This window comes from Mastigoproctus giganteus, chromosome 1 (assembly GCF_048544385.1).
Source record: "Mastigoproctus giganteus isolate SK-2022 chromosome 1, ASM4854438v1, whole genome shotgun sequence".
NCBI lineage: Eukaryota > Metazoa > Arthropoda > Arachnida > Uropygi > Thelyphonidae > Mastigoproctus > Mastigoproctus giganteus.
In genome coordinates, this window is record NC_143575.1 from 220,373,388 (window position 1) to 220,400,572 (window position 27,185).

At 39.8% G+C, this 27,185-nt stretch overlaps 1 protein-coding gene across 1 annotated transcript in view; it reads right to left on the bottom strand.

Moving 5' to 3' along the window:
• The window catches only part of Septin1 (Septin 1), a 178,489-nt gene that overhangs the window by 124,277 nt on the left and 27,027 nt on the right, over positions 1 to 27,185 (bottom strand). The window contains exons 2-3 of the mRNA XM_090384445.1: positions 25,799 to 25,904; positions 867 to 953 (exon numbers count right to left, since the gene is read on the bottom strand). Coding sequence (XP_090240571.1) covers positions 867 to 953; positions 25,799 to 25,904 — 193 coding nt within the window. The remainder of the gene's footprint in view (positions 1 to 866; positions 954 to 25,798; positions 25,905 to 27,185) is intronic.

The window sequence follows — 27,185 nt, forward strand, 5'->3', positions numbered from 1 at the left end:
ATGACATTTGACTCTCCACCGATATCAGCAGACCCAGTCTGTACCAACAAAACATTCTCCATACTATGATACCACCTCCGGATGCTTGGGTTGTCTTAACAAGGCAAGCAGAGCCCATCGCATCATGAGGTTCTTGTCACACTTTCCACCTACTATCAGTGCAAAAAAGTGTATCAAAGTGTGAAGTCATCTGACTACATGACTTTCATCCACTGTTCCACTCAAATCACAACTTTCTCGGTACACAAGTGAATTTTTCTGTTTTGCTCTGAAATGTGGGTTCCGAATAGGCAGGCAAACTGCCAGTACCCAATTTCTTCAATTACCTGTGCATGGTATGGGTTGAAATAGGGCAGTTCTGGGCTTGGTATCTAAAGTTGTTACCTTTATTCAAGTTGAATTCAGATGCTATTTGTTGCACTGGATGTCCTATTTTTCCGTACAGTCCTCCTTAGAGCATGATGGCTTCGCTCTTGAAGAATTGGTCTTCTACCACATTTATGCCTCTGAGATATGGAAGAACCACTTGCTTTCCAGTCATTAAAACCTTTGAGATGGATGCTTTTGAGAAACCAGTCTTTCATTTCTTGAATCATGGCTCCTGCACCCATGATAGATCACGTGTTCCCCCCATTTTGGCTTCAGATTACTGCAGTCGAACAGCCTGTGCAGTTTTTATACTCAACGAGACAACACGTTGTCACAATTTTCTTTCCTTCTATTTACACTGATTCACATTTATTTGCATTTCTTCTGCCTGTGACTGTCTTAATACAAACGTTTATATTTTTTTGGCCAGTGTATGTACATGGAAGAATTCTAATGATACCACTGAAATATCTGTAATGAAATAAACAGATTCTTACCTGCAGCCACAGGAATTATGCGCTCAGGATATAAGTCAGTAAGGAACAAGCTGTTGATAAGAGTTGATTTTCCAAGGCCAGATTCACCTACACAAAATAATTATGAAAGGTATATGCTTATAAACAACTACAGCTAACATTCCATCTAAATTAATCTAAATTTTCTTTTTTATTTAAACAACATGCATTAACACAAACAAAAAATATGTTTTGTGGTTATATTTGTTGCAGAATAATTTACTATTAACATTAATTAAAAATATAATGTTTGTTGGCATTACACATGTTATGCAGGAATAACAATGTTTTAAAAGGAAACACAAGAATACATAGAGTATCATGGGAGAATTATTATGAACTAAGGCTTTTTTGGATGAAGGAGGAGGAAACCTTCCATCAGAAGATCATGGGAGACATTGGATGGACCGAACCGTATTGGTTACAGTAGGAGGTGACTTACCAAGATATATGAATTAAGAGCTTTATCTTTAGGTGAAAATGTTACAGAGGTGGCACTATACATGGACAGAAGTTGTGGCCAATAGCTTTGGCAAGTTTTCTTTTAGACTGCTCAAAATCAAGTTCGGGTAAGAATGTATGCTATGTAATTATCTTAAACAGCTTTAGCACATTTATTGGAAGATTAACGTTTAGATAAGAGATGGGAGTTTAGGGAGCAATGTCGCATAAAGGATTTCACAGACATGATCCAAGCAAACACTGGGATCAGAATATTTAAAAGAGTAATCCAACTAAGAAAATGAAGAACAGAAATCATGCAGATCGCCCCCATTTCCTATGCCTGTAACATCAAAACAACACAAGGCCAAGAATGGCTATGAGTGAGATGCTCCACTGGAGAAGAGATCATCAAGTTGTGATCTGAGGTACCTAAGGGACCATTAACATTGAATGTGTTGTTGAAAGGCTAGGTGTACAGTTAGAATGATACGGTATTCTGATAGGTAAATGAACAAGCTCTCTTTAATAATTGCAAAAGTCTCTGATTCTCAAACAGCTGGGTCCATGTAGCTGGAAAACTGAACCAGCTGAAGTTGTGAACATAAAAATCAATAAGGTTGTTGTTGGTGTTTGGCTTAATGACACAAGGGCCACTGAGGCCAAATTGTATCTGCTCATAGTTTATTTACTCGGAATATACCACTGTAGATGTTAAATTAAAAGTACTCCTGTATAGGCCAATACATTTTAAATAGATTATAAGTTCTTCTATGTTTACATCATTTCCCAGGATATGAGTTAAATCATGTGAGACGTTCAGCACAGAAACCGACTGAAAAGTGTTTGACCGTATGGTTGAATATAAGGGATAATCAAACAGAAAATGCCTAACCGTAAGTTAACTGTCACAGGACGAACACTGGGGTGGATCTTCTCCCAGTAGCAGGAACAGATGGGTATGATGAGCATGTCCAATTCTGAGTCTTGCCAGTACCACTTCCTCTCGTCTGTTTCGTTGAAACCTGAGAGCCACAGCTTTGGTTCTTGTTTTATCTGGTAAAGTTTGCTATTAATATTCGTTTTCCAGATCTGGACCTTGCCACAGAAACAAATATCAGAATCAGAAAGATTAAATTGAGCCAATTTTGCATTTATAGAGCCATGACCCATAAGAAGGAAACAAGAATATAGATTTGGCAAAAACCATTTCAATATAGTTTGATTGACAAAATTAATATTACTGATAAAAGATTTAGTGACTTGACCCTTCAGTCCAACGTTGCTGCCACTCTGACTTAAGAATATTGAAGACACTGATTTTTTTCTCTTTCTCGATCATTAGATCGATCAGTTTGAATGCTGTCAAAGTCAAGAGGAATATTCTTTTTGACGAAATAGCAAAATCCTCGAAAAATCAAGAATAAGTCAAAGGGACACGAAACTAGACAATACTTGTAAGGCAAGAGTTGGGAAAGTTCTACAAGTTTTCAATAAAAGTAAAAGAAAACTGCACATTGTGTTGTGCATGGTTTTCTCTTGAAAGTGGAAAGCCTGGTCAGAGTAAACCAGGCTGCAGCGGCATAGGTGGTAATAGGCAGCAATGAGAGCCTTGTAGAGAGTGGTTTATGTTTTTTTAATTAAGGCCCAGTCATGGTGAGCTGATGCTATATATGCTTGCTTTCTTGCATCATATGCCTCTGCTAATGCTAGCACTAGGATAATCTCACGAAAAAAGGAATATGTTTCTTTTAAACAAGATTAATTTTATTGATCTCCAAAAATTTGCTTCTTCCACTTTTTGTCATCAGAAGTCACTTATGGGATGCCAATAGTGGTTATTATTTATTTTTTTTATTTATTTACTTTTTATTATTATTATTTTAACATTTTTTTTCTTGTGTTCTGGATTTGAGCCACTTGGGATACAGGATTTATTGATGGTACCCACTGGTATAGCACTACCACTAGAGGGTGCAGGATTTTGCCCTTTAGGACGAACAATGATTTTAGTGTTTGAGGTCCACGACATTTTGCACTTAGTTGTGGCCCACCACCTCGTGGTGTAAACAGGCACTGGGCAAGCTTTCATGGTGGCAAAGTGGCCAGATACAACTAAACAACACATACACACTACACAAACATAATATTGCACACATTTCTGGCTTTTTACAGAGTTCTGTATTCATCACAATGTACCAAGGAGGAGTTTCTATGGAGGCTATTACCAAATGTAATGGCCTCTGTAGCAGAGTCGTCATGAGTGGGAGTGCAGTAGCACATGCTCTTTGAGTAGACCGGGGTTCAAGCCCCTATCTGCTAAATATGGTCAAGTTGTGAAACCGCACTGGGCCAGCATGGCAGATTATGGTCAATTTCCCTCAACATGAATCACTGATCTTGCTGTAGTGGGTTGTAATGGCTGCAGTTAACCTTTTTTTTTTTTTTTTTTTTTTTTTTTTTTTTTTTTACCAAAGCGGAGTTAAACTGATATTCAGGTGCCGCCCTACATAAGGCACTATACATGTCCAAGAGATCAGTAAAGTTGAGAGAATGATAGAGGTAGCAGATGAATTTCACAGAATGGGGTAGCAAGTATTTAAGCTAGAGTTCAAAAAGAGGAGATCCAAAAATTAAGTCTCTGATAATGAATATCAGAGAAAACAGACACACCAACTTTGACACGTAAAATAAGTAATCGCTCTGGGATTACTTTCTTAAAGTAATCACAGAGCGATCAATTGGGGCAAATGAAATGAGTATTGGTGAGTCAATTGATAATTAGGATTCTGTCAGAAAATGTAAGTGGGACATAGCAGATTGTAAGTGGAAATGTACATTAAGATTAGAACATGCATTTGTGAAATGACAAAAAAAAAAAAGTTTTTGCAAGGCAAGATATTTTTGACAATAAGTTTGTTTTATTAGTTCAAATTTTTTTATACTTTTAATTGTATTGCAACTGAATCAAAATCATGCCTCAGACCAGAGCAGCAAAGCAAAAGGTAGTGGGGTGCTGTGGCTCGGAGAAGAACTGGGGGGGGGGGGGGGGGGTTGTCCTCTGAATCACAACCTTTTAAAAAATGTACTGCTTGTTTATTGTTTGTGGTTCTATCAGAAATGAGACATATTGGCAAGGGGAATGTCTTTGCGTGTGCTCGATATAAGGAGTGTGAGGGAAATCAGGCACCAACTCAGAGATGTTATGGGTCTTTTTTTCATGAGTGCTTGAAGAACAGGGTAGATACCCTCATAGGATTTAAATTGAGAGCCCATCAAGCTCTCACCTGCCCACATCAATGCCAGAGCATGCACTTGAACATCAGCCAACACAGTGGCAATCCCTGAGGCGAAATGCATTGGTCCCACAGGAACTAGTTGTTGTCGGTGACTCTATTGTCAGAGAAATGTAGAATATATTGTGCAAAAAGGATAGGTGGAACAAGACCAGAGGCAAAAGTTGATGACATTGTAGAGCAGACATCTTTTAAGAGCACAAAAGGTAATATTGTTGTTATCGATGATATAACAATATCAATAATATTAAGAGTAGGAGATGGGCGGAATTACTTAACAAGTACAGGTCAATGTTGAAAAAAAGCCATGAGTTAGCATTAAATTTGAAAGTGTCTGCAATTCTGTCCAGACACGATAGGAGAGAGTATATTTTTATTTTTTTTAATTTTTTTTTTATTAATAGCAAGATACACAACAGGTAACCATTAACAGTGTATCTGAGATCAGATCAATAAACATAATAACAATAATATGAAATCCAACAGGACTATAAACATTGATATAGATTCAAACAATAAAAGCATATGTACAAAAGAGGATTGTATTAAGTTAAGTTACCGGTAAAACAAGTAATAATTAATCCGTTAGAGAATAGAAAAATAATATAACAAATAATAAGCTACAATAATTAGATGTGAGCTAGTCACTTTGCAGTTTAAGAGAAGAGGCAAACTTGTGGATGGAGTTCATCAGTGATTGGGAGTTGTCAAAGAAGTCAATGAGAGAGTCAGTTGCTGATTTGCTGATTCTGTTCAGTGGACTGAACTTCATAAAGTTCGTGTTGGCAGAGTCAAGGCGGTGTAAGGTTCCTGACTTGTCTACAGGGAGCATTGAAGTTTATTTTACTCAGGATATCAGATGCTTCATAAATTCCAGTGATTACTTTGGCTAGGAGGGCGATGTCAGCAGTAACTCTTCTAGTGCACAGAGGCCTCAGATGAAAGTAATCACACAGCGATTCATAATACACTGAGTGATAGAATAGAGGATTGTGGTACGTAAGGTAATGGACAAAATGTTTTTGGACTGCTTCAATTTTGTTAGTTAAAGTCTTTGTGTGAGGATTCCAGATGGGTGAACTGAATTCAAGGATTGGCAGAACAATAGTTTTATAAAGGATAACCGCATATCTGTAGTTTTTGAACTTGTATGTGTTCCGTTTGATGAATCCCAGTGTTTTGAATGCTTTGCTGGTGATTTTAAGGACATGGGCATCGAATTTAGCACTGCTGGAAAAGAGAATCCCCAAGTTGTTAACTTGGTCACACCTTTCGATGATCACAGAGTTAACAGTGTACTCCGTATTCATTAGTTGTGGAGATCTGCAAGATGAGAAAGAGATTACTTTGCACTTTGAGGGGTTAGCAGACAAGCCATTCAGAGATAGCCACAGAGAGAATTTATTGAGAGCACATTGAAGCTGTTGAGAATCGGTAATCTCCTTCACTGCTGAGTAGATCTTAAGATCATCTGCATAGAGAGCAACTTGAACATTGGAGGTGTAGATGAAAGAAGGAAGATCATTTACGAAAACAATGAAGAGAAGAGGACCTAAGGGAGAGCCTTGTGGTACTCCGCTTAGTGGTATAAAAGTCTGAGTTCACTTGATCGATGATAACTCTCAAGGAACGATGCGTAATATAGCTGCGTAGCCATGAGAGCAAAGGGTCACGGATACCATATAGCTTAAGTTTTTCCAGAAGTTGTTCGTGCGGGCTTTATCAAATGCCTTAGATATGTCTGTGTAGACTGCATCAACTTGTAGGTGGTTATCAAGAGCTTCCGAGGTGTATTGCCAGAAAGGAAGTAAATTTGTGACTACTGACTTGCCACTGCAGAAACCATATTGATTCTGATCGATGAAAGGCCTGAAGAATTCGAAGAGATGTTTGTGTACTGCTGTGTCGAAGAGTTTAGCCAGACTGTTTTGCAAGGTTATGGGTCTGTAATCAGATACGTCATTTTTATCACCTTTTTTGAAAATAGGAACTATATGCTAGGTGGTAGATGACTTTCATCAACCAGTGAAATACCACCACTTTGCTTATTGGAGGCTTGAAGTGGTGAAACCCATGTTTAGTCTCTAGAGCAAAGTTTCCGGCATCCCCCCTCTCCCCATACTTCTCCTTTAACCCATGCACGGTACTAAGTACTATAGGTTTTGATACCTTTCGTGCTTGGGGTTTTCATAAAAAAAAAAAAAAAAAAAAAAATATTGACCTGCTTAAAGTGCTTAGGATACTTCCCCAGCCTGAGAGACAAGTTGAAGATCCGCAGTATGAGAGGTTTTAATGTAGTGACAGTCATTTTCCAAAATAAGCCTGGAATGTCATCTGGGCCTCTAGTATAGTCATTTCTCATGCTTTTTAATGCCGAATTTAAATCTTCATCAGTGATAAAGAGGTTAATGAGGATATCATCTTTAACAGGTGTGAAGTCAGGAAATGAGGCAGGTCTCAATGTATCATTTGTTTGAATTCTAGAAAAGTGTTTGGCAAACTCTTGAGCAATACTGAATTCGTCAGATTAGAGAATTCCATCTGCGTTATGGAGTTGTAACTTTCTACTGGTTATATTCTTATGCTTCATGAAATTCCAGAATGGTTTGATATCTCTGTGAGTAAGCAGACTATCCTGAACTGACTCTGTATACATATTGTAAGAGTTTAATATGAGCGTTTTCACTTCTTTGCGGAGTTGGCTGAATATTTCGTAATATTGGCTGTCACCTGATTGCTTATATTTGTTTCTATAAAATTCTTTGGATTTAATTTTATGTATTAATTCGCTGTTATACCAGTGCGGGTAGGTAGAGTGCGTGGTAAGATGGGATTGAGGAACAATGTCAGATATAACTGAATGGACACAGTTAATCAGGTTGCTGGTGAGAACATCGATGTCATCCATAGTGTAAGCGAGCTGCTTGTCTATGTTTCTTAGAGCTAGGTTGAGCAGAGGCCAGTCAGCCATTCTGAAATTGAATCGTGGAGAATGGGAGCTGCATTTGAAGTTATGAGAGGTCACTGTGATGTCAAAAGTAATTGGCAAATGATCCGAGTGAAATATAGGGTTGTCATTGTGACCATCTATATGAGTAGAGGAAATATTAGGTCGAGGTAGGCATTTTCTCTGGTTGGAAAATTGCAAATTTGTTCAAGACCATAGCTGTGAAGCATATTAAAGAGAGCCCTAGTCTGCAGTGATGGAGAAGAAGATCCTAAATTGGCCAGTTGACAGTTGAAGTCACCCCAAAACCATTGCTATGTCGGCAGATTGAATTAGTGGGAAGATAGATTCCAGCGAGCTTTCTAAGTACTGGAGGTCGATTTTAGTTAAGGGAGGTGGAAAATAAAGCAATACTATTAAAACTTTTAACTTGCCAAGATGAAGAAGGCAGTATACTGATTCAATATTTATGAAATTTGATGCAATTTCACAGAGTATATGGTTAGAATGTATAATAGCTACTCCGCCTCCACGAGATCCTCTGTCCTTTCTATGGATTGTATATTGTCCATCTATAATCTCCTGATCATCAATATTTATGGAGAGCCAGGTTTCAGTGAGCAGGTAAATGTCGTAAATATGTGAGCCTTGGATTGCTCTGAAGTGGTTTAAGTTGCTAATTATACTCCTGCAATTCTGAAGGTAAACACTGAACAGTTGGGATCTGGGGATTCTATGACGAGAGGAGAACGTAGTATGTGTAGATAGCAGGGTATCTGATTGCTATGCCTGTGGAGAAGAGATTTTGGACTCCCTTGATGGTCTGTCCGTGAAGCGTTTTACTAGAGCCCCTGATAAAGGGATCTAAGATTCAGCACTTTTTCTGTTTGTGATGGAAGGGATGTTATTATAAAAGATGAGTAGGTGGGACACAGTTTCTTCAGAGAACGGACATCTACTCCGAAACCATATTCTTCTTTAATTAAGTTGATAAGATCTTCAGATTTAGTGGCGGGTCCAAGTCTAGAAAGAAAAATTCGGTCTTTTGTGGGAATAATTGTGATATTATACTTATGTTTGAGTAACTGAGATTTTTCTGCAGTAGTTACATTCTGTGTTTGATGAGTTTTGGCTGGAAGCTTGGAGGAAGTATCTTGAGATATAGAGGCTTTAACATTTTCTGAAGGTTTGTTCTGTTTTGATCTTTGGTGTGATATTTGAGACTGGCAATCAGAAACAGGTTTACTCACTGTGGCAGCAGATCTACAGACAGGTTTGAAGACCTCATTAGATGTGGCAGCAGTTATTTTTGCATATGTTGCCTTAACTGATGTTGAAGAGGATTCCGCTTGGTGACTCTGAGCTTGTAAAATAGAGGTACAGACAGAACTGTTCCGCAGAGGAGAGCAGGTGGTAGGAGTGGTTCTATTTACATCAGAAGAATCATCTAACAGAGTCTGTTTGGCAATAAAGTGCTCTGTTGAATGACTTGAATCATGAATGTTAGCAGGCTTGGGCAAATTAATATTTGCAGCAGTAGAAGTATTGAGGCCGGTGGAAGGAGGCGCCTCCGTAGCCAGGTGGGAAGGAGCAGCAGTGCGTAGCACACGCTTCTTGATTAGACCGGGGTTCGAGCCCGTCACCACCAAATACGGAGGATGCGGAAAGGTCAGGGAGTGACCACCACATATCCCGGAGCAATATGGCCTTAGTTGCTAATGCTCCTAAAAACCAAAATAACAACAACAACAACAGCCGGTGGAAGGTGAAGATCTGGTCTCAGTACTGAGGGCATTGTCAGGTAATGAAGAATTCCTATTCACTTTGAGCCCATTAGTTTCAAGAGTAGGTTCAGAATTCTTCCTAGCTTCTGATGATGAGAGCTTTGTCAATCAATTCGGCTGGAGAGATTATGCAAGGCTCATGGGGTAGAATTTTTCTCAGCTTGGTCTGTGCTTGTTAACAGGAGAGATTGCTTCTAGAGGGGATACACTTAAATAAAAAGGGTGCAAGAATATTTGCTAATGATAATAAGGCAGTTTTAGGTGGGTCGGAAAACTGCTAGCTTGGGGGGGGGGATACACAGACTAATAGATTAACAGTAGCTGCTAGCAGAGGTGAAAGTGATTATTGCACTACTTCTATTGGAATGAGCAGCAGTCTGAAAAACAGGGTGTGGGGGATTTCAGAGACTACTGAGAGTAATCATGGAACAAGTGGTCTGTGTTAGGGTAGTTCTCACTACTGGGAGTCACCATGGGCTGGATAAATGCTGGCAGCAAACCCACAGAAGTTTGTGCACTAACAATGAATGCAAATCTAGTAGTTGAATGTTCAATCTCGGGGCCATGCACGCATCACTGCACACACAACTCTGCATCTATTCAATTGTCTCTAAACGTCATTATTCCGTTAGAATCTGTATATTGCTGATGAAGGGGTCCACATTTTACCTGATAGCTACATTCTTGTCATTAAATTTATTACTGAATATATACAGTATCATTAATCTCCTTAAACATGGGCTGTTTTAGGGTAACTAAGAACAAGCACAGGTGCATGTATATTTGCATGTACACCAATGCTAGAAGTTTAGTAAATAAATTTGATGAATTTGAGGTGTTGGTCAAAACATCAAAGACATTGTTGGAATATCAGATGTGGTGTCACACAGATATAAAGCATGCAGAATTGGAATTTTGGGAATACAATTTATACAGAAAGGATAGACAGGACAGGAAGGGCTATGCTATTAGTTAAGAAACACAAAATCTAAGGAAGTGCAGCCAGTTGAAATGGGTGGGCAGTGCAGTGTTGAGTCAATTTGGTGTGACATAAGCACTGGGAAAGCAAAATTGAGAATAGGAATGTGCTATAGGCCTAATGACTCTAATGAGCATAATGAACAACTGCACAGAGAAATAAAGCAGGACAGAAAATCAGAGTGTCTTATAATGGGGATTTTAATTTTCCAGATATTGACTGGAACTTGTAGGTTGGTCACTCACACACTAGCAAGTGTTTTTGTGGATTTATTGGAGGATTGTTTTCTACAGCAGCATGTTCTAGAGGCAACCAGAGGGAGTAATATCTCTTGATCTGATTATCAGTAGTGATTCTTCAAGTATAAAGATTCTGCGGATAAAGAAACCAATAGGTGGCAGTGATCACAGCATGCTGATGTGGGATTTACTCAAAGAGGTAACTACCATCAGTAAATGGAAGGGTTTTTGTTGATAAAGTAGTCACTACAGTGGTTTCAGACAGTTTTTAAATTCTATATTCAGTGAGACCAACTGATGATGTTACTATCAGCAAATTCTAAATGGGAAGCATTCAAGGAATTAATCTTGGAAGCTACTAGGCTTTTCATACTAACTAAGAGATACTGTTCAAGATTTAGGCCTAAATGGATGTCAGATAAACTAATGAGACCCATGGCAGAGAATTAAAATGCATGGGATGCATATAAATGATCAATCAACACAGAAGCCTATGGTAGATATAAATCAAGTCACAAAGGAGGTTAGGCCAGTAAAGACAGATTATGAGAAATGTTTGGCAAAGGATGAAAAGAAAAACGACAAAGACTTCTTTACTTATAAACTCTAGAAGGAGGGGGATGAACAAGATTGGTCCATTAGACATCGATGATTTGATTGTTAATGATCCTGCTCACATAACTGACAAACTGAGTGAGTATTTTGCATTAGTTGAGTGGGAGAAGACAGAGGAGAAGACAGTGATAATCAATGGACCTTCTCTTTGTGGAGTAATGTTATTAGTGGAGTTCCCCGGGGTTCAGTGTTGGATCCGTTGTTGTTTTCTGTATTTATTAATGATATTGATGAAGGTATATCAAGCTTAATGTCTAAGATACGAAGGTTGGCAGGGTTGTTTATGGCACTAATGACAGTATGCTACTGCAACAAGATCTAGGCAAGTTGAGCCGATGGCCTGAGAGGTGGCAACTGAAGTTTAACATTGACAAATGTAAGTACTGCATACAAGTAGCAGTAACACCACAGTAATGTATAATAAATAATTTTTCTGTCTATACTCCAGGACGACCAAACGGTCAGAGGAGTTTACAAGATACACAGAATACAAGAAACAGCACCGTATTCAGCAGTCACGGGCTTGAACTCCGGTCACTTAAGGCACGTGTACTTATGCACCCGCGCGCCTGACCACTAGGCTACGGAGGCCTGTGTTGTATTACACTCAGAATAGTAGAGAATGAAACAAACCCGGGAATAATTGTGCAGTGAGATATGAAGTTTTCTGAGCAGTCCAGATGGCCTGCAAGAGTAGCTCATGGTGTCTTGTCAATGATATACAGGAAGTGTGCTTCTCTGGAATGAGTACAGAGAAGGGCAAGAAGATTAGTGAATGGAACAAAGGGTTTCTCTTATGAAGAAAGACTTATTATGCAAATTACAGTGTCTGGAGACTAGGCACCTAGTCTCGATCTGATTGAGGTGTATAAGGCCTTGAATGGTTTGAGCAAGCTCAATGCTGATGGGATTCTCCCTCTTGCCCAGATTAATTGCCTGAGGGTACATAAATTCAAATTGAGGAAAGCCAGTTATAGAACAGATGTGCAGAAATCTGCCTTTAGCCAGCAGGTGGTTGATTGCTGGAACAAACTTCCATCTGTCGTCATAGAAGTTGACAGCTTAAATTAATTCAAGATAGAACTAGACAAACATTTGAGTGAATGGATGGGTGAAATGGGAAGTTTTTTTTTTTTTTTGGCTGATACTGTATAAGCTTGCTTTCTTGCATCATATGCCTCAACTAATGCTATTCATGATGCATTTAGTAGACAGAGAGAAATTTGGGGGGATATGATAATAAAATTTTTAATTATGGCACACAAACAAGAAAATACCCAGCAGCTCCTTGACATAACATGCCTCAGAGATACTACTTGAACACTCAGTCACTAGCTGGTAAAGCATAGATAGTAAAATTATACATTAGCTGATCCATATTATTATTAGTCATATTGTGCAAGGAAGCCTGAGACTTTTCCGGGGAAATTAATGGAGACAAAAAGAAAAATTTCTGAATTAACCTGAGAGAGAGAGAGAGAGAAGTAGAAGAGAATCACCAAGAAAGAAAGAGAAGAATGATGATATCCAGCTAAGAACCCTGGGTGTGCCAAGCCCATACTCACCAGATGTGAGTCCCTGGGGTTGCCTCCTAGTAGCAACCCCAGACTGAACCTATTGGTAGCTACCAATAGGTTCAGTCTGGTGAACTATCTAATGGCAAGCCTGTAAAAACAGTTTTAGAACTGTATTTAAATGCACACAAAAGGCATGCTCTACATGTGACTTTACACGTACGGAATATGCTGAAGAAAGGCAAGTGATTGAATATGTTTCTTCATATCTTACCATGTTGTTAGTATGATCACACACACACACACACACACACACACACACACACACACACACACACACACACACACACACACACACACACACACACACACAGAGACAGACAGACAGAGAGAGAGATGGCTTTCTGTCAGCAATACTCCCTTGTATAAGAATGGACTGATCTGTGACGATGGTGAAGACAGAGTCGGAATAACAAATGGATCAGCATCGCGATCTTTGCAACTTTGAACATGAAATGATTATTAGGTATGTTCGGGGTCTGACGGCACCCGGGATTTCTCCCATCTCCGCGTATGTTCTCTGTATCGGACAAGCCAGAGATTTAAAAGTGTGTGGGATATGTACTGTGTAGTTTGTTGTGCCCATTGTTCGTCCGGCCTGTTAGCCGCCGGGCCCCTAGTGAGACCCGACGTTACCAATACCTGCCACAGGGAGGCCGGCCGGGTGTTACCAATATTTGTACTCTGGCTGGTCTTGCCACTTACTTTCCTGGGATTTTAGTGGCTAGGACCAAAAAAAAAAAAAAAAAAAAACGAGGTTGATATTAGTGATACTTTACATGTTAGTATTAATATTGCGCGACGTGGGGCTGTGCGGTGAAAGTGAGTTTTAAAAACCAAATAGGTTCGGGCAAGAATTTTGATGTTCTCTTTTGATTTTGACATGTAGGGCTAAACGCTGTGCAAGACAAAAGTTTGGGGGGGAGGATGAAGACTGGGGGGAAGAAATTGGAAATAAGGGGCCGACAGAGTAGATGGCCCCTGCAGGTAGTGAGGCATGCCCGTGCCCCACCAGAGTGAAAAAATTGGGGAGGCAAGGAGAGGCAAGCCTCTCCTCCCCAGGAGTTTGGAAAGAAAGATCCACTCAAGAGAGTGCGGATTTGGGTCGCCAATAGGCTGTTCCGGCGGGAGAGTGCCACATATGTCGTCTCCATCAGTTTGCAGGCCCTAAAAAATTGGCCGTTGAGTCTCATCTAGGTGGGACACTAATAGGGGGTTAAATCTGGATGTCATCCTTCCAGACTGCATGTGGTCTGGGGCTTATTTTCTGGTCATTATCTTGGGGTCATAATCAAGTCTACTGGCTGTCATTATGGGGTTTTATCCCTTCCGTGATGTTTGCTAGTCCTTACACTACCTTTTGTCATTATGTAGTGGGTCTATGCTGCAAGGTCTTGGGGCAGTGTCCCTTTGTTCTGATGTCACGACTATTTAAAGGTGTTTTTTCGCTTCTATTGGCGGTAATCATGACTCTTGTAGTTCGACAATCTATTGTCACTTGTCTTTTCCTAGTGCATTTTGTAGTCAGTCCAAGGTCTGTATAGTCGGTTCCTCTGTGTCGTCTCGCTGCTATTTGCAGTTTTGTTTTGTCTCATTCCGTTAAGGTCTTCGGTATATGGCGGCTAGTGTTTGGCGCCTGCTAAATAATCCCTGGGCAAAATCAGTTAAGGCTAAATATTCTTCTTGTGTATCTAGTAGATGTGACTCGAGATCCCTCGGTAAATAGTGAACTCTAGTTATTAGTCTGCATCTAAGGTCTTCGTATTGGACACACTCAAACATAATGTGCACCCAGCTTTCTTGTTCCCCGCAAGTACAACGCGGATCCTCCACTATTCCCAATGCTGTAAGCTTTGCATTGAAAGCCCCATGACCCGTAAGGAGGTAGGTCGTGTAAAGTCCGGGTTGCAGCCAGGTTGGAAGAATGGGGTATACTCTGTCTACGTCCGGGATGAACTTTTTGGTGATGTTCCCTTTTGTTGTGTTTGTCCAGCGGTATTGCCAGGTTTCTTTTAGGTATTTCTGCAGCCTGTTCTTTTCAGCCTTGTGGGTTGCATTGTTATCCACTGTGTAGTCTTGGTGGGTGCAAGGCATTCCTTTGGTTATATAATAGGCTATTCCAGTACGTATGATGTCCAGGTCAAGGGGAAGGGCTCCGGCCAAGACCTGTAGGGCAACAGTGCTAGTGGTGCTACAGGCTCTGGTAATGGTTAACAGGATAGTTCTATGGATTGAGTCGATTATGCGTCTATTTACGGCGGCTGATGCCTTGTGATACCAAACCGCAGAGGCGTATGTTATAGCTGGTAGGAATGTCGTTTTATAATATAAGGAGAGCACGCGACGTTTAAGTCCCCAGTCCCGACGAACCACACGTGCTAACAGTGCAGAGTACTTCCTTATCTTTGTTCTTAAATGTGTGAGATGCTGCTTGAAGGAAAGATTACAATCTAATATCACCCCCAGGTACTTAAGCTGGCTTTGGAGTTTCACTGTGGTGTTGTTCACCTTTATTTGAGGTGGCCTGTGCAGGTCAAGGGAGCCTTTCAGTAAGATTGAGGATGTCTTAGTTGGTGAGATTTTTAGGCAGTGTAAGATGGTCCAGTCCTGTAGTATCCTGATGGCATGGTTTGCTTTTACCTCCAACTGGGTTCTATTGTCGGCAGCAATTTTCAAGATTAAGTCGTCGGCAAAAGCTTGGGTTTGGACGTCACCAAGGTCCATGGCCAGGAACTCATCCAAGACAATGTTCCACAACAGCGGCCCCAGGACAGAACCCTGGGGGCAACCCCTGCAGTTTACCCTACCATAGGGTGCCACGACACTAATACTCCTGTCGGTAAGGTAAGACTTGATAGTGAGATACAAATTGCAGGGAAGGTTGGCCCGCCTTAGCCTTGCCAGGACACTTGGCCACCAAATGGTGTCGAAAGCCCCGGCAAAATCTATGGAGATGATTAGGTAGTATTTACTGTTGCAACTGGCCACACCGTGCAGCAGATGTCTAAGTGCCTCTACTGTCGAAGACTCAGGCTTAAAGCCGAACTGGGTAGACATGTGCAGTTCAGCACTCTTGTAATGTGTGTCAATTCGGGCATATAGCATTCTCTCAAATAGTTTGCTGATCACTGGTAGCAAAGCTATCGGTCTGTAAGTGGTTGGCTGTTGTGGAGGCTTCGTGGGTGTTTTTGGGATCAGCTTCAGTCCCGCAGTCTTCCAGTTTCTTGGGAAGATGCCTTGATGCAAACAGTTGTTAAACAGATTTAGAAGGAGTTCGGGGGTCAGATCCGTTACTTTTTTGACAATTTCCGGTTCGAGATAATCGAGGCCAGGGCACTTATTATTTCTTACGTGATTTGCCGCAGATTTGATGTCATCTAGCGTGAACGGTGGTTCACGGGAGTCAGTGGTGTATATGTCATTTTCTTGGCATATTCTATGCTGTTCAGGTGAAGTAGGCATGGCAGTCTCTGGGAAAATAGTGCCCAGAATATTTGTGATTGACTGTTGCCATGTGGTGGTTTGGCTCCCCTGTGGTGTCAATGTGGTAGAAATAACTTCCCCCCTGGGGAGTTTGTTTGTGATTATCCTATAGACTACCCCCCATGGCTCATTATTTCCTGTTATGCCTGCCAAGTTTTCCCAGGCTCTTTGTTTGCTCTTGTTTATCGCATCCGTATATCTGTTTCTTGCTTCTCTATAGTGCTCCTTTAGTATCTGGACCTCAGCAGCAGGCCATGTGCGTCTTGCCCGTTGAAAGAGTTTTCTTCTTCTCATGGTCTCCCTTCTGAGTTGCTGGATCTCGTGAGTCCACCACGGGACTGCTCCCGGTTTGGGATTTCTCCTCTTCATTGATGCTTCACTCGCCGCAAGTATTATTTCCGTTACCCTCTTTTGATTCTCGTCTGGATCCCCATTCTGGTTTGTTGTTTCCAGGTGTAGGGCTGCAGCGGGCATTAAAACCTCTCTGAACCTTTCCCAGTTCGCCCAGCGGATGGCGAAGCGATTTAGTGTTTGTTTAGGTATCAGTAGCCTGTTTAATGATCTTCTGATTTGGCAGGTAATCACCCTGTGGTCGGAAGTCGTCCACGAGTCTCTGACGATCCAATCATCAACGTAACCTGCAAGGTTTCTCGTGGACAATGTGACATCAATAGTCGCCTCCCACAGGGTATTACAAAATGTAGGCATCTGGTGTGGTCTGTTCAGGATAGTGATTATGGGAGCAAGATGTGCCGTTGCCAGTACCTCAACAACAGCTGTTGTTGTTGTTGTTTTGAATTTTAGGAGCATTAGCAACTAAGGCCATATTGCTCCGGGAATATGCGGTGGTCATTCCCTGACCTTTCCGCATCCTCCATATTTGGTGGTGATGGGCTCGAACCCCGGTCTAATCAAGAAGCATATGCTATGCACTGTTGCTCCTTCCCACCTGGCTATGGAGGTGTCTACTCAACAACAGCCAACATGGTTAAGTGCTCCCTTTCTGTAATGTCACAAGTCTAGCATGACTTGCTCAGCAGCTGAACAACCAGCCAAAGGTCACATGTTGGACAGCTATGTGAGGCCAATGCCTACGGCAATCATCATGTCTAGTCTCGTAATACAGCACAGTGACCCAGCTAACCACCCAGTACAATATAGGAATAGCAAAGCCAATATCCATGCTATGAGCTGTGTGCCGAACGTTAGCTCGTATAGGCTATGGCAGTAGGTGGCCATCACAGGTACCATGCTCACTCCGATATGAAGAAATTGCACCTTGTATGGGCACATCAGCACAACCAACATATGAAAATATGTCACCTGGTGTGATGAATTAGGTTTCCACCTCTATTATGCTGATGGGCATATCTGCATTTGGAGAAATGCAACATGAGGCCATGGCAGCTGAATGCACTGTTGGTGTTTGGCAGGGTAGAGGTGATGGTGTTATGGTTTTAGGACTGTTTTTGTGACATGCCCTGGGTCCTGTAATTAAACCATCAATCAATGGCTTGATGGAAGCACCTACCTTTCTATGGTCACTGATCATGTATGTCCCTTCATGATGATAGGATATCCAGACAACTCCAGCATCTATCAACAAGATAGCACACCATACTACTAGGCCCACAGGTTTCTAACTGGTTTCAGAAACATGGCAAAGAGTTCTCCATCCTCTCATGGCAGACCATCAACTGATCTCAACCCAAAATGAGCATGTTTGGGACCTACTGGAAAAGGACATTCAATACTGCGATCATCCAGCTGACAACAGGCAGGCATTACTGGATCCATTGTGCAATGCATGGGTAGCACTACCACAGGCCACCTTGCAACACCTTGGGGAGTCTATGCAAAGACATGCCCTGGGTCCCCATTATTACAGTCCCATACTCATCATTCCTTTTGATTCTGAGGGCAAACACAGCATGCTTTTGTACATGCAAATTTAAAAGCTGTGAGATTAGCTATGGTAGGATTTCTCTGAATATCTCCAAGCTTTGTTTTGAGCTTTTTTTGCCACTGTACATTCTACCATGGTTTGAAAAATGGTGGAAACTGAGTAGATGGTTTGGAATGGAAAACACAACTGTGTGGAAAATATTTTCTGTGCTGTACATCATAATTATTCCGCATTATCGATAGACTCCTGACCAATTGTAATGACGTTAAACTCTGCCAGATGCTGGAAAACATTCAGTCAGCCCCAATCAATTAATTTTCTCAGAAACAAAGTTACTTAAAGAAAGTGATTTCCATGTGTATTCTCACCCCTCCTCCAAGTAAATGAAGGTAAGAGAGAGAAAGGGAGCAGATACAAATATTAATGCCAGAAAACATACAAGGCATGCATGTGGAAAGAGATGTTAGTTCCCATATTTAAAGGGGGTGATATCACTGTCAGTAAGCATATGCTCTATGATATGGCACCTCCCATTAATATCAGTGCTAACCCACAAAGAGTTAAGTCCATCAAAATCCACTAATAGCAAAACTGGGGAAGACAACTGCATATAGATGTTAGTCCCACGTGCCAAATTCATGGAGAAGACTTTAAGAGAAATTCAATAGCAAGCCTGATTGTTATCACTGCTATGCTGGTCATGAGTAGCAAAGGCTGAAATGTGGCCTGGTTGTGCACAAGAATAACAAGTCCACCATGAACAGGACCAGGGTATGTCTGCCAGGGGCAAAGGTTGATGACGTTGTAGAACGGCTTTCATCTTTCAAGGGCACAAAAGGTGATATAGTTGTACACGTTGGCACTAATGATACTAAGAGTTGGAGACCGGCGGAATTACTCAACAAATACAGGTCACTGTTGAAAAAAAAGCCGTGAAATAGGGTTGAATTTGAAAGTGTCTGCAATTCTGCCCAGACACGATAGGAGGGAGTACATGATGAGAGCCTTGTCGATCAATTCGGCCCTGGAAAGATTGTGCAAGGCTCAAGGGGTAGAATTTTTTTCAGCCTGGACTGTACTTGTTAACAGGAGAGATTGCTTCTACAGGGATGGGATACACTTAAATAGAAAGGGTGCAAGAATATTTGCTGATGCTATCGAGGCAGTGTTAGGTGGGTCGGAAAACTGCTAGTTTGGGGGGATACAAAGACTAATAGTTTAACAGTAACCGCAGGCAGAGGTGAAGGTGATTCTTGCACAACTTCTATTAGAATAAGAAGCGACCTGGAGCGAGGGGTGTTGGGGGTTTCAGGGACGGATGGCAGTCATCATGGAATAGTTGGGTATATGGGATGTGTTAGGGTAACAAGGAATAGGCATAGGAGCATGTATGCTTGCATGTATACCAATGCTAGAAGTATAGTAAATAAATTTGATGAATTTGAAGTGTTGGTCAAGACATCAAAGGCAGATATTGTTGGGATAGCAGAGACGTGGTGTCACAAAGATATAAGGAATGCAGAACTGGAATTTGGGGAGTACAATGTGTACACAAAGGATAGACAGACAGGACAGAAAGGGAGGGGGTGTTATGCTGTTAATTAAGAAAAACATAAAATCAAAGGAAGTGCACCCAGTTAATATAGATGAACAGTGCTCTGTTGAGTCAGTTTGGTGTGAGATAAGCACTGCGAAAGGAAAAATAAGGGTAGGAGTGTGTTATAGGCCTAATGACTTGAATGAGTACAATGAACAATTGTACAGAGAAATAGAGTGGGCCAGTAAATCAGAATGTCTTATAATGGGGGATTTTAACTTCCCAGATATTGACTGGAACTTGTGGGTTGGTCACTCACACACTAGTCAGACTTTTGTGGATTTATTGGATGATTGTTTTCTGCAGCAGCATGTTCGAGAGGCAACCAGAGAAAGTAACACTCTTGATCTGGTTATCAGCAGTGATCATTCATGTATTAAGAATTTGCAGATAAAGGAACCACTAGGTGGCAGTGATCACAGTGTGCTGAAGTGGGATTTACTCAAAGAGGTAACTACCGTCAGGGGTAAAGGAAAGGGTTTTTGCTTCCGTAAAGGGGAGTACAGTGGTCTCAGACAGTTTTTAAATTCTGTACAGTGGGATCAACTGACGATGTTACCAACAGTAAATTCTAAGTGGGAAGCATTCAAGGAATTAATCGTGGAAGCTACTAGACTTTATATACCGATTAAGAAATATCGTTCAAGGTTTAGGCCTAAATGGTTATCAAATGAACTAATGAGACTCGTGACAGAGAAGAAAAATGCATGGGATGCATATAAATTATCAGGTGACGCAGAAGCCTGTGGCAGATATAAGCTAGTCTGTAATCAGGTCACAAAGGAGGTTCGGCAGGCGAAGGCGGATTACGAGAAATCTTTGGCAAAAGATGCTAAGAAAAACAGCAAGGATTTCTTTACTTATATAAACTCTAAAAGGAAGGGGATGAATATGATTGGTCCACTTGACATCGATGGTTCGACTGTTGATGATCCTGCTCAGATAGCAAACAAACTGAATGAGTATTTTGCATCTACATTCACATGTGAGGAATTATTACAGTTTGAAAATGGAAGAAGGTTATCAAATTGTAGCAGTGTGCTTAATGATTTTGTAATAACTGAGAGCAAAGTGGAGGAAAAATTGTTGAAGTTAAACATAAGAAAGGCACCTGGGGTGGATGGGATCTATCCAGTTATTTTAAAGGAGGCGGCAAAGCAACTAAGCAAACCCTTAGCCATAATTATGAGAGCATCCTTGGACTCAGGGGAGGTTCCCACGGACTGGAGATGTGCAAATGTGTCCCCAATTCACAAAGGTGGATCGAAGGGTGACACGAGTAATTACAGACCAGTTAGTTTAACTTCTGTTCCGGGTAAAATAATGGAGTCACTGGTTAAAGATGCATTGCAGGATCATCTAGACAGGACTACAGCAATAATTCAAACACAGCATGGGTTTGTTAAGGGAAAGTCTTGTCTGACAAATTTGATTGGTTATTATGATGTGGTCACAAAGGAACTGGATGCAAAAAATAATTTTGATATCATATACTTGGATTTCAGGAAAGCTTTTGACACTGTTGCACATGGAAGACTACTGTACAAATTGGAGCAGAATGGTATTAAGGGTAAGTTGCTACAATGGATAAAAGGATGGTTAAGTGGGAGAAGACAGAGGGTGGTAATCAATGGGTGCTGCTCTTCGTGGACTAATGTTATTAGTGGAGTCCCACAGGGTTCGGTGTTGGGTCCACTGTTGTTTTGTGTATTTATCAATGATATTGATGAAGGTATATCAGGCTTAATGTCGAAATTTGCAGATGACACAAAGGTTGGCAGGGTTGTTAATGACAGTAATGGCAGTGTGCTACTGCAACAGGATCTAGATAATTTGGGCAGATGGGCTAAGAAGTGGCAACTGAAGTTCAACCTTGACAAATGCAAAGTACTGCATATGGGTAGAAGTAACCCCAGAGAAACGTACCAACTGTGTGGTACTACACTTAAGGTGGTAGAAAATGAAAAAGACCTGGGAGTAATTGTGCAGTCAGATATGAAGTTTTCTGAGCAATGCAGACAGGCTGCTAGGGCAGGTCATGGGGTTTTGTCAATGATATATAGGAATTTTGCTAGCAGGGAAAAGGAGGTGATTGTCCCTCTGTATAAGGCAATGGTCAGGCCACGCCTTGAGTACTGCGTACAGGTCTGGAGGCCTCATTTTAGGAAGGATGTAGATTTGCTTGAGCGTGTACAGAGAAGAGCAACACGATTGGTGAGGGGAATGAAGGGATTCTCTTACCAAGAGAGGCTTAAGTTCTGCAAATTGCAGTGGCTGGAGACTAGGCACCTGCGCGGTGATCTGATTGAAGTCTATAAGGCCTTGAATGGGTTGAGCACGCTAAATTCTGATGGGATCCTTCCACTTGTTCAGATTACGAACCTACGGGGACATAAGTTCAAATTAATAAAGGACAGATGTAGAATAGATGTGCGGAAATTTGCCTTTAGCCAGCGGGTGGTTAATTGCTGGAACAAACTTCCATCTGTCGTTGTGGAAGTTGATAGGTTAAATAAATTTAAGGAGGAACTGGACAGGCATTTGGAGGGAATGGTGTGATTTTTTTTTTTTTTTTTGGCTGATGCTGCATAAGCTCCTACACTTGCTTTCTTGCATCATGTGCCACTACTACTACGAGTGAGACCATCCCCAGTTCTATCCTTATGAATGATAGTAACATTATATAAAGTGGGGGGTGGGAGGTCATCATCTGACTTCACATACATCTCCTGCAAGCGAAAGCAAAGTAGTTTGTGCTTCTGCAAGAGGACCGTGATGCTATATATATTTCACCAGAATCCAGAGCAATTCCACTGTCAAAATTTAGCCATTATTTGGGCTTGGTGGATCCATCAGCCAGCTTCAAAGTTCTAGGGGCTCATTTTTCTCAATCTTCGATTTATGCTTTTGGGGGAAGAAAGGCTGTTGATTGGTTTCCAATTCTTTCTTGGAACAATTGTTCCAAAACTGTTTTGTCTGGTACCTCCATCTTCAACATCCATTTTTATGGTTAGTAAATCATATTTGGCTGTTTCCCTTTAACACTCAGTTTTGGTGGAAGAAGTGCATTAGGAGGTAGAGATATAAGTGTGGCAGCTGAGCATTGCTTCTGTGTGGGTTTCTGTGAGCTTAATAAATATTATGCAAAGTCATTTCAGGGGAATAATATAATTATTTCTCCTAAAATGATTATTCCCCTAAAAGAGGGGAATAATCATTTAAGTTTGTGTTCTGATGAATCATCTACAACCTTCCAAGAGCTGGAATGGTTTGTTGCTACTTATAGGTTTCACTGCTTTTCTTATCCTCCTTGGTATGATATACTCAGCTCTACTTTTAATCATTTTGCAGCTGAACACACTGATTTTATGGTTCCTTTGCACTACACTGAACGCAAGCAATACAACAACAAACTGAAATTTGTGAGTATTTATATGTTTAGCACTTTGAAGAATTTGGTATATATGGCTATACATGGCAGTGAAGGTGCCCTACTACTATAAATGAATTAGGAAGATGAGATGTGTGGTGGGGACTTGAGTCCCATCCCTACATATAAATATTTGTTTGGCAGCTGTTGCTCCTTGAATTTTCAGATCAGAACAAGTTTCCTCTTCAGACATTTTAAGGAAATCCCATTTAAGATGACACCTTGGGAAGAGTAGAGAATCTTCTGGGATGTTACCAAATTGATATTCTCCTAACATAGATGACTCAGAGGAGCTGTTCTGTGTGCTTCTCACATTTAGTTCCAATGAGGATACCTCGAAATGCAATCCTTTTACAAATTTAGGTAGTAATGTGACCAGTGGTCAGCTATGGTGGGCTTTTATTTTTTTTGAAATTTGCAAGCCCATTGTTAAAACAATCATTTATTTCACAAATTAAATCTTAAATTTAATTACTGAGTATGCAGAGCAGGAACTATGGTGGGGCGAGGAGGACCCGACCCCAGGCGCAGCATTTTGAGGGTGCACTCGACCAGTTGTGTATTGTATTTTAAAATTGCTTCATTTTTTATTTAATTATAGTCAGACCTCTGTTTAATGAACTTATTTATAGCGAATTTTTTGAACTCCTCTTGGTCGGTGGTTCCCAAACTACTGAGATTTACGGACCCCTTCAAAAATCAAAACAAGTTCGAGGACCCCCTTCAAAAAAGAAGGCCCAGTATGAACACTGGGTTTTCTGAAAAGAAAATTCAAAGTTTAATGTATGAAACAACTCATCTTTATTCTTATTTTTATACAAATATGTAATAATAACTTTATCAATTTGCTATACATAGAACGAATAATCTGAAATATGAATATAATTATATATACTAATCGTATCGAAAATAAGCAATGTTCTATAACGAAATTCATCTTGATTCTATCAGCATATTTTTTAAGAAAATAAACATATATTACTTCTGAATGTTTCACGGACGTACCTCAGTTTGGGAAACACTGCTCTTCGTAATTACATTTAAAATATGTTTCCGTAGAACGAAGAAAATATGCATATAACAAATGGATTATAAGAGACTTAAATTTGTACGCATCGTTTCCACCTCTGGCCTTCAAGCAATTTAGGCAATTAGAAAGTGTGAATTAATGGTTAAAGGGATTATAGTACTGCAATGTTAGTGGTGCCCGTAAAACCTATGCAGCTACCTATCCCCCATACCGAGAAGCCACACTAGTCAATATGCTTTCCATAGTCAGAAGATTAAGGCATATTCCCAACGCAGATAATAGCCTCTGTCAGACTAACTGTGGCAAAGTAGCTGAATATTCTAGTAATTCCAACATTTTGAACTGTATTCAAAGAACTAGTGACAGTAGCGACATCGGGGAGGGGGGGGGAAGAGAGAGAGAGAGACTGAATGGCATGAGATAATACAAGAAAAACTTTGATTTTGATAACAGTTTGAATCTCTCCACTGTCTTTTTTTTATTATTATTTTTTATTATTTTGTTGTTTTCAATCATAACTGAATGATTAATAATTGATTATTTTGATTATTAAAATAATCGATAATTAATCATCCAATTATGGACATTATTTCATTATACCCATCACTAGATTTTAGGAGAGCTTGCTAGCCCTTCAGTCTGGTAAGTAAAACACTAAAAAACAAGTTAGAAACCCAATAAAATTGCTAACACAGGCTTAAACATCTTAAATTTCTAATAAATAAATAAATATTACAGTAAATATAGCACTTTACCTTGACAAGATAATCAAGTTTGCTTGATTGATATTTGTGTTCTCTGACTTACTTTTTTTTTTTGGATTGTAAAATCCAAAAACAATAAAAAAGATAAGTAATCAATAACAACAAACATGGGATGCACAAATTGCGCAAGTGAAACAAGTTTACGAAGCTTAAAAAACAGATAATAGATTTAAATAGATTCTGAAAATTTATTTATGTTTTTTGTATGATTGAAGATTTCAGTGAGAGTTTACTACCTGTTTACAATTAGAGTGCACTAACAGAAAAGCCCAATAAACCAGGAACTGCAAATTGTTTTGTTTTATGGTAGTGACCTCCAGAAATGCACTCCTCTGCTCATGCTATCATGCCTCACAAAATTTCTGTTCGAACAGAAAAATGTGAGCTCCTGAAAACATGAGTCGGCCTACAATATCACCTGTTATCTTGTAAATACAGCGAATGACAAGTGTGTCTCCAACCAATACAACTACAGTAAATGGGAAATATAGCTCTCACACATTTGACGTCTGACATTTTTTAAGCTTCGTAAAACTTGTATGTATTGCTGGGCAGGTCGCTATGTTCAGTTCGGTACCGGGTTTTGCATTCACCTGGTATTACTCGCAAACGAAATCGTGCATGAGCCAACACGAAAATCGCATTATACTCGCACTGTTCCCTAATACATCAGAAAATATTCGCATTGCAAAAATGCGCATTATAGCAGAACTATCTGTAATTGGGAAAAAAAAAATGGATTATTTCAATACTTAACATGGAAAATTATTCAAACTTACGTAGCATGATAAAACATAATAGTATATTAGTAGTCTTCCAAAATACTTACCTACAACCATAAGTGTAAATTCAAAGCCTTTTTTTACGGATTTCCTATGAACTTGATTGGGCAAGTTTGCAAACCCCACATAGCCAGGTGTTTCGGCATTTACCAACTATTTAAAAGATATAATATAAACTGAATAAACAAAAACTAACCAACAATCTACTACACAAATTTACAAAAATGGATAAATATATTGCAAAACAAGAGCAGACTGGCCCAGGCAGATGGGTAGCAACTAGCACCATGGCCAACATCAAATTTGGGTCACCAAATAACAGCCATAACATAAGTGATTCAGATAGCAAAACTGTTGGGAGTTTCCAGGGCCAAAACCTGCCAGTCTCCTCCCCCTGGTGCAGAAGACAATAAACATTAAATTTTATTAATGATAAAATTTAATGGTAGTGACCTCCACACACTATGAGTATAGAAGACTGATGTACAATACAAACAAAAAAGGTTAACAAAAACATTAACATTATTGTACCATGGACTCCAAGCTCTGCTCATCTTTTAGAAAAATATGAAAAACTGTTTTTGAAAAACAGCAGCTCATTATGGCATTTCAATAAGATTCAAAATGTCTGTAGCTGTCTAATACAAAATGTCTAAAATCATTTAATAATTTAAAACAGGGTTATGATTATGAATTAATAAATATATAATTAAAAAGACAGAGTTATAAATAAGAAATTTACAATAACTGATCTCTCAATATATTAATGACAATGTTAATTCACAGTTAATCAGGTACAGTTAGGCTTTTTGATAACTGATTGTTTTAACATCAGAAACACCATTAATCATTATAATATCTTATTTTTAAATTTAGTGACATCATGATAGGAAGGACCACGTCATCTGGTCGGAAACAATTGTAAGCTCATCTACTAACTAGTGATCATGTTAACTGATGCCAACTTATTTTACTTTACGATGGTCTTACGATTGTTTCCGACTAGATGACATGGTCCTTCCTATCAACCAATAACAGCATTTGTAAATGTGTTGGCAGCATGTTTTGTTTTTGCATTGTTTAGCTGAAGTAATTTTTGTGTGTGTGCTTTAATCAATATATTAGTTTTAATCAATAGGTACAATTTCTATAATAAAAATCACCTTTTAGAGGTAAACAGCTTAGTTATATAGTAAAAATTTCAACTTCCGAGGTCTTGGAACAAATTACCAAAAAACAATGTAATTGGATTCACATTACAGTATTTTTACAATACGATGGTGTCTCTGGAACAAATTAACATCGTAAAGCTTTGATATCAAATACAGTGGACTGTACTTGATATCAAAATTATTTTTTGCATCCAGTTCCTTTGGGACAACATCGTAGTATCCAATCAAATTGATTAGACAAGATTTCCCCTTAACAAACCAT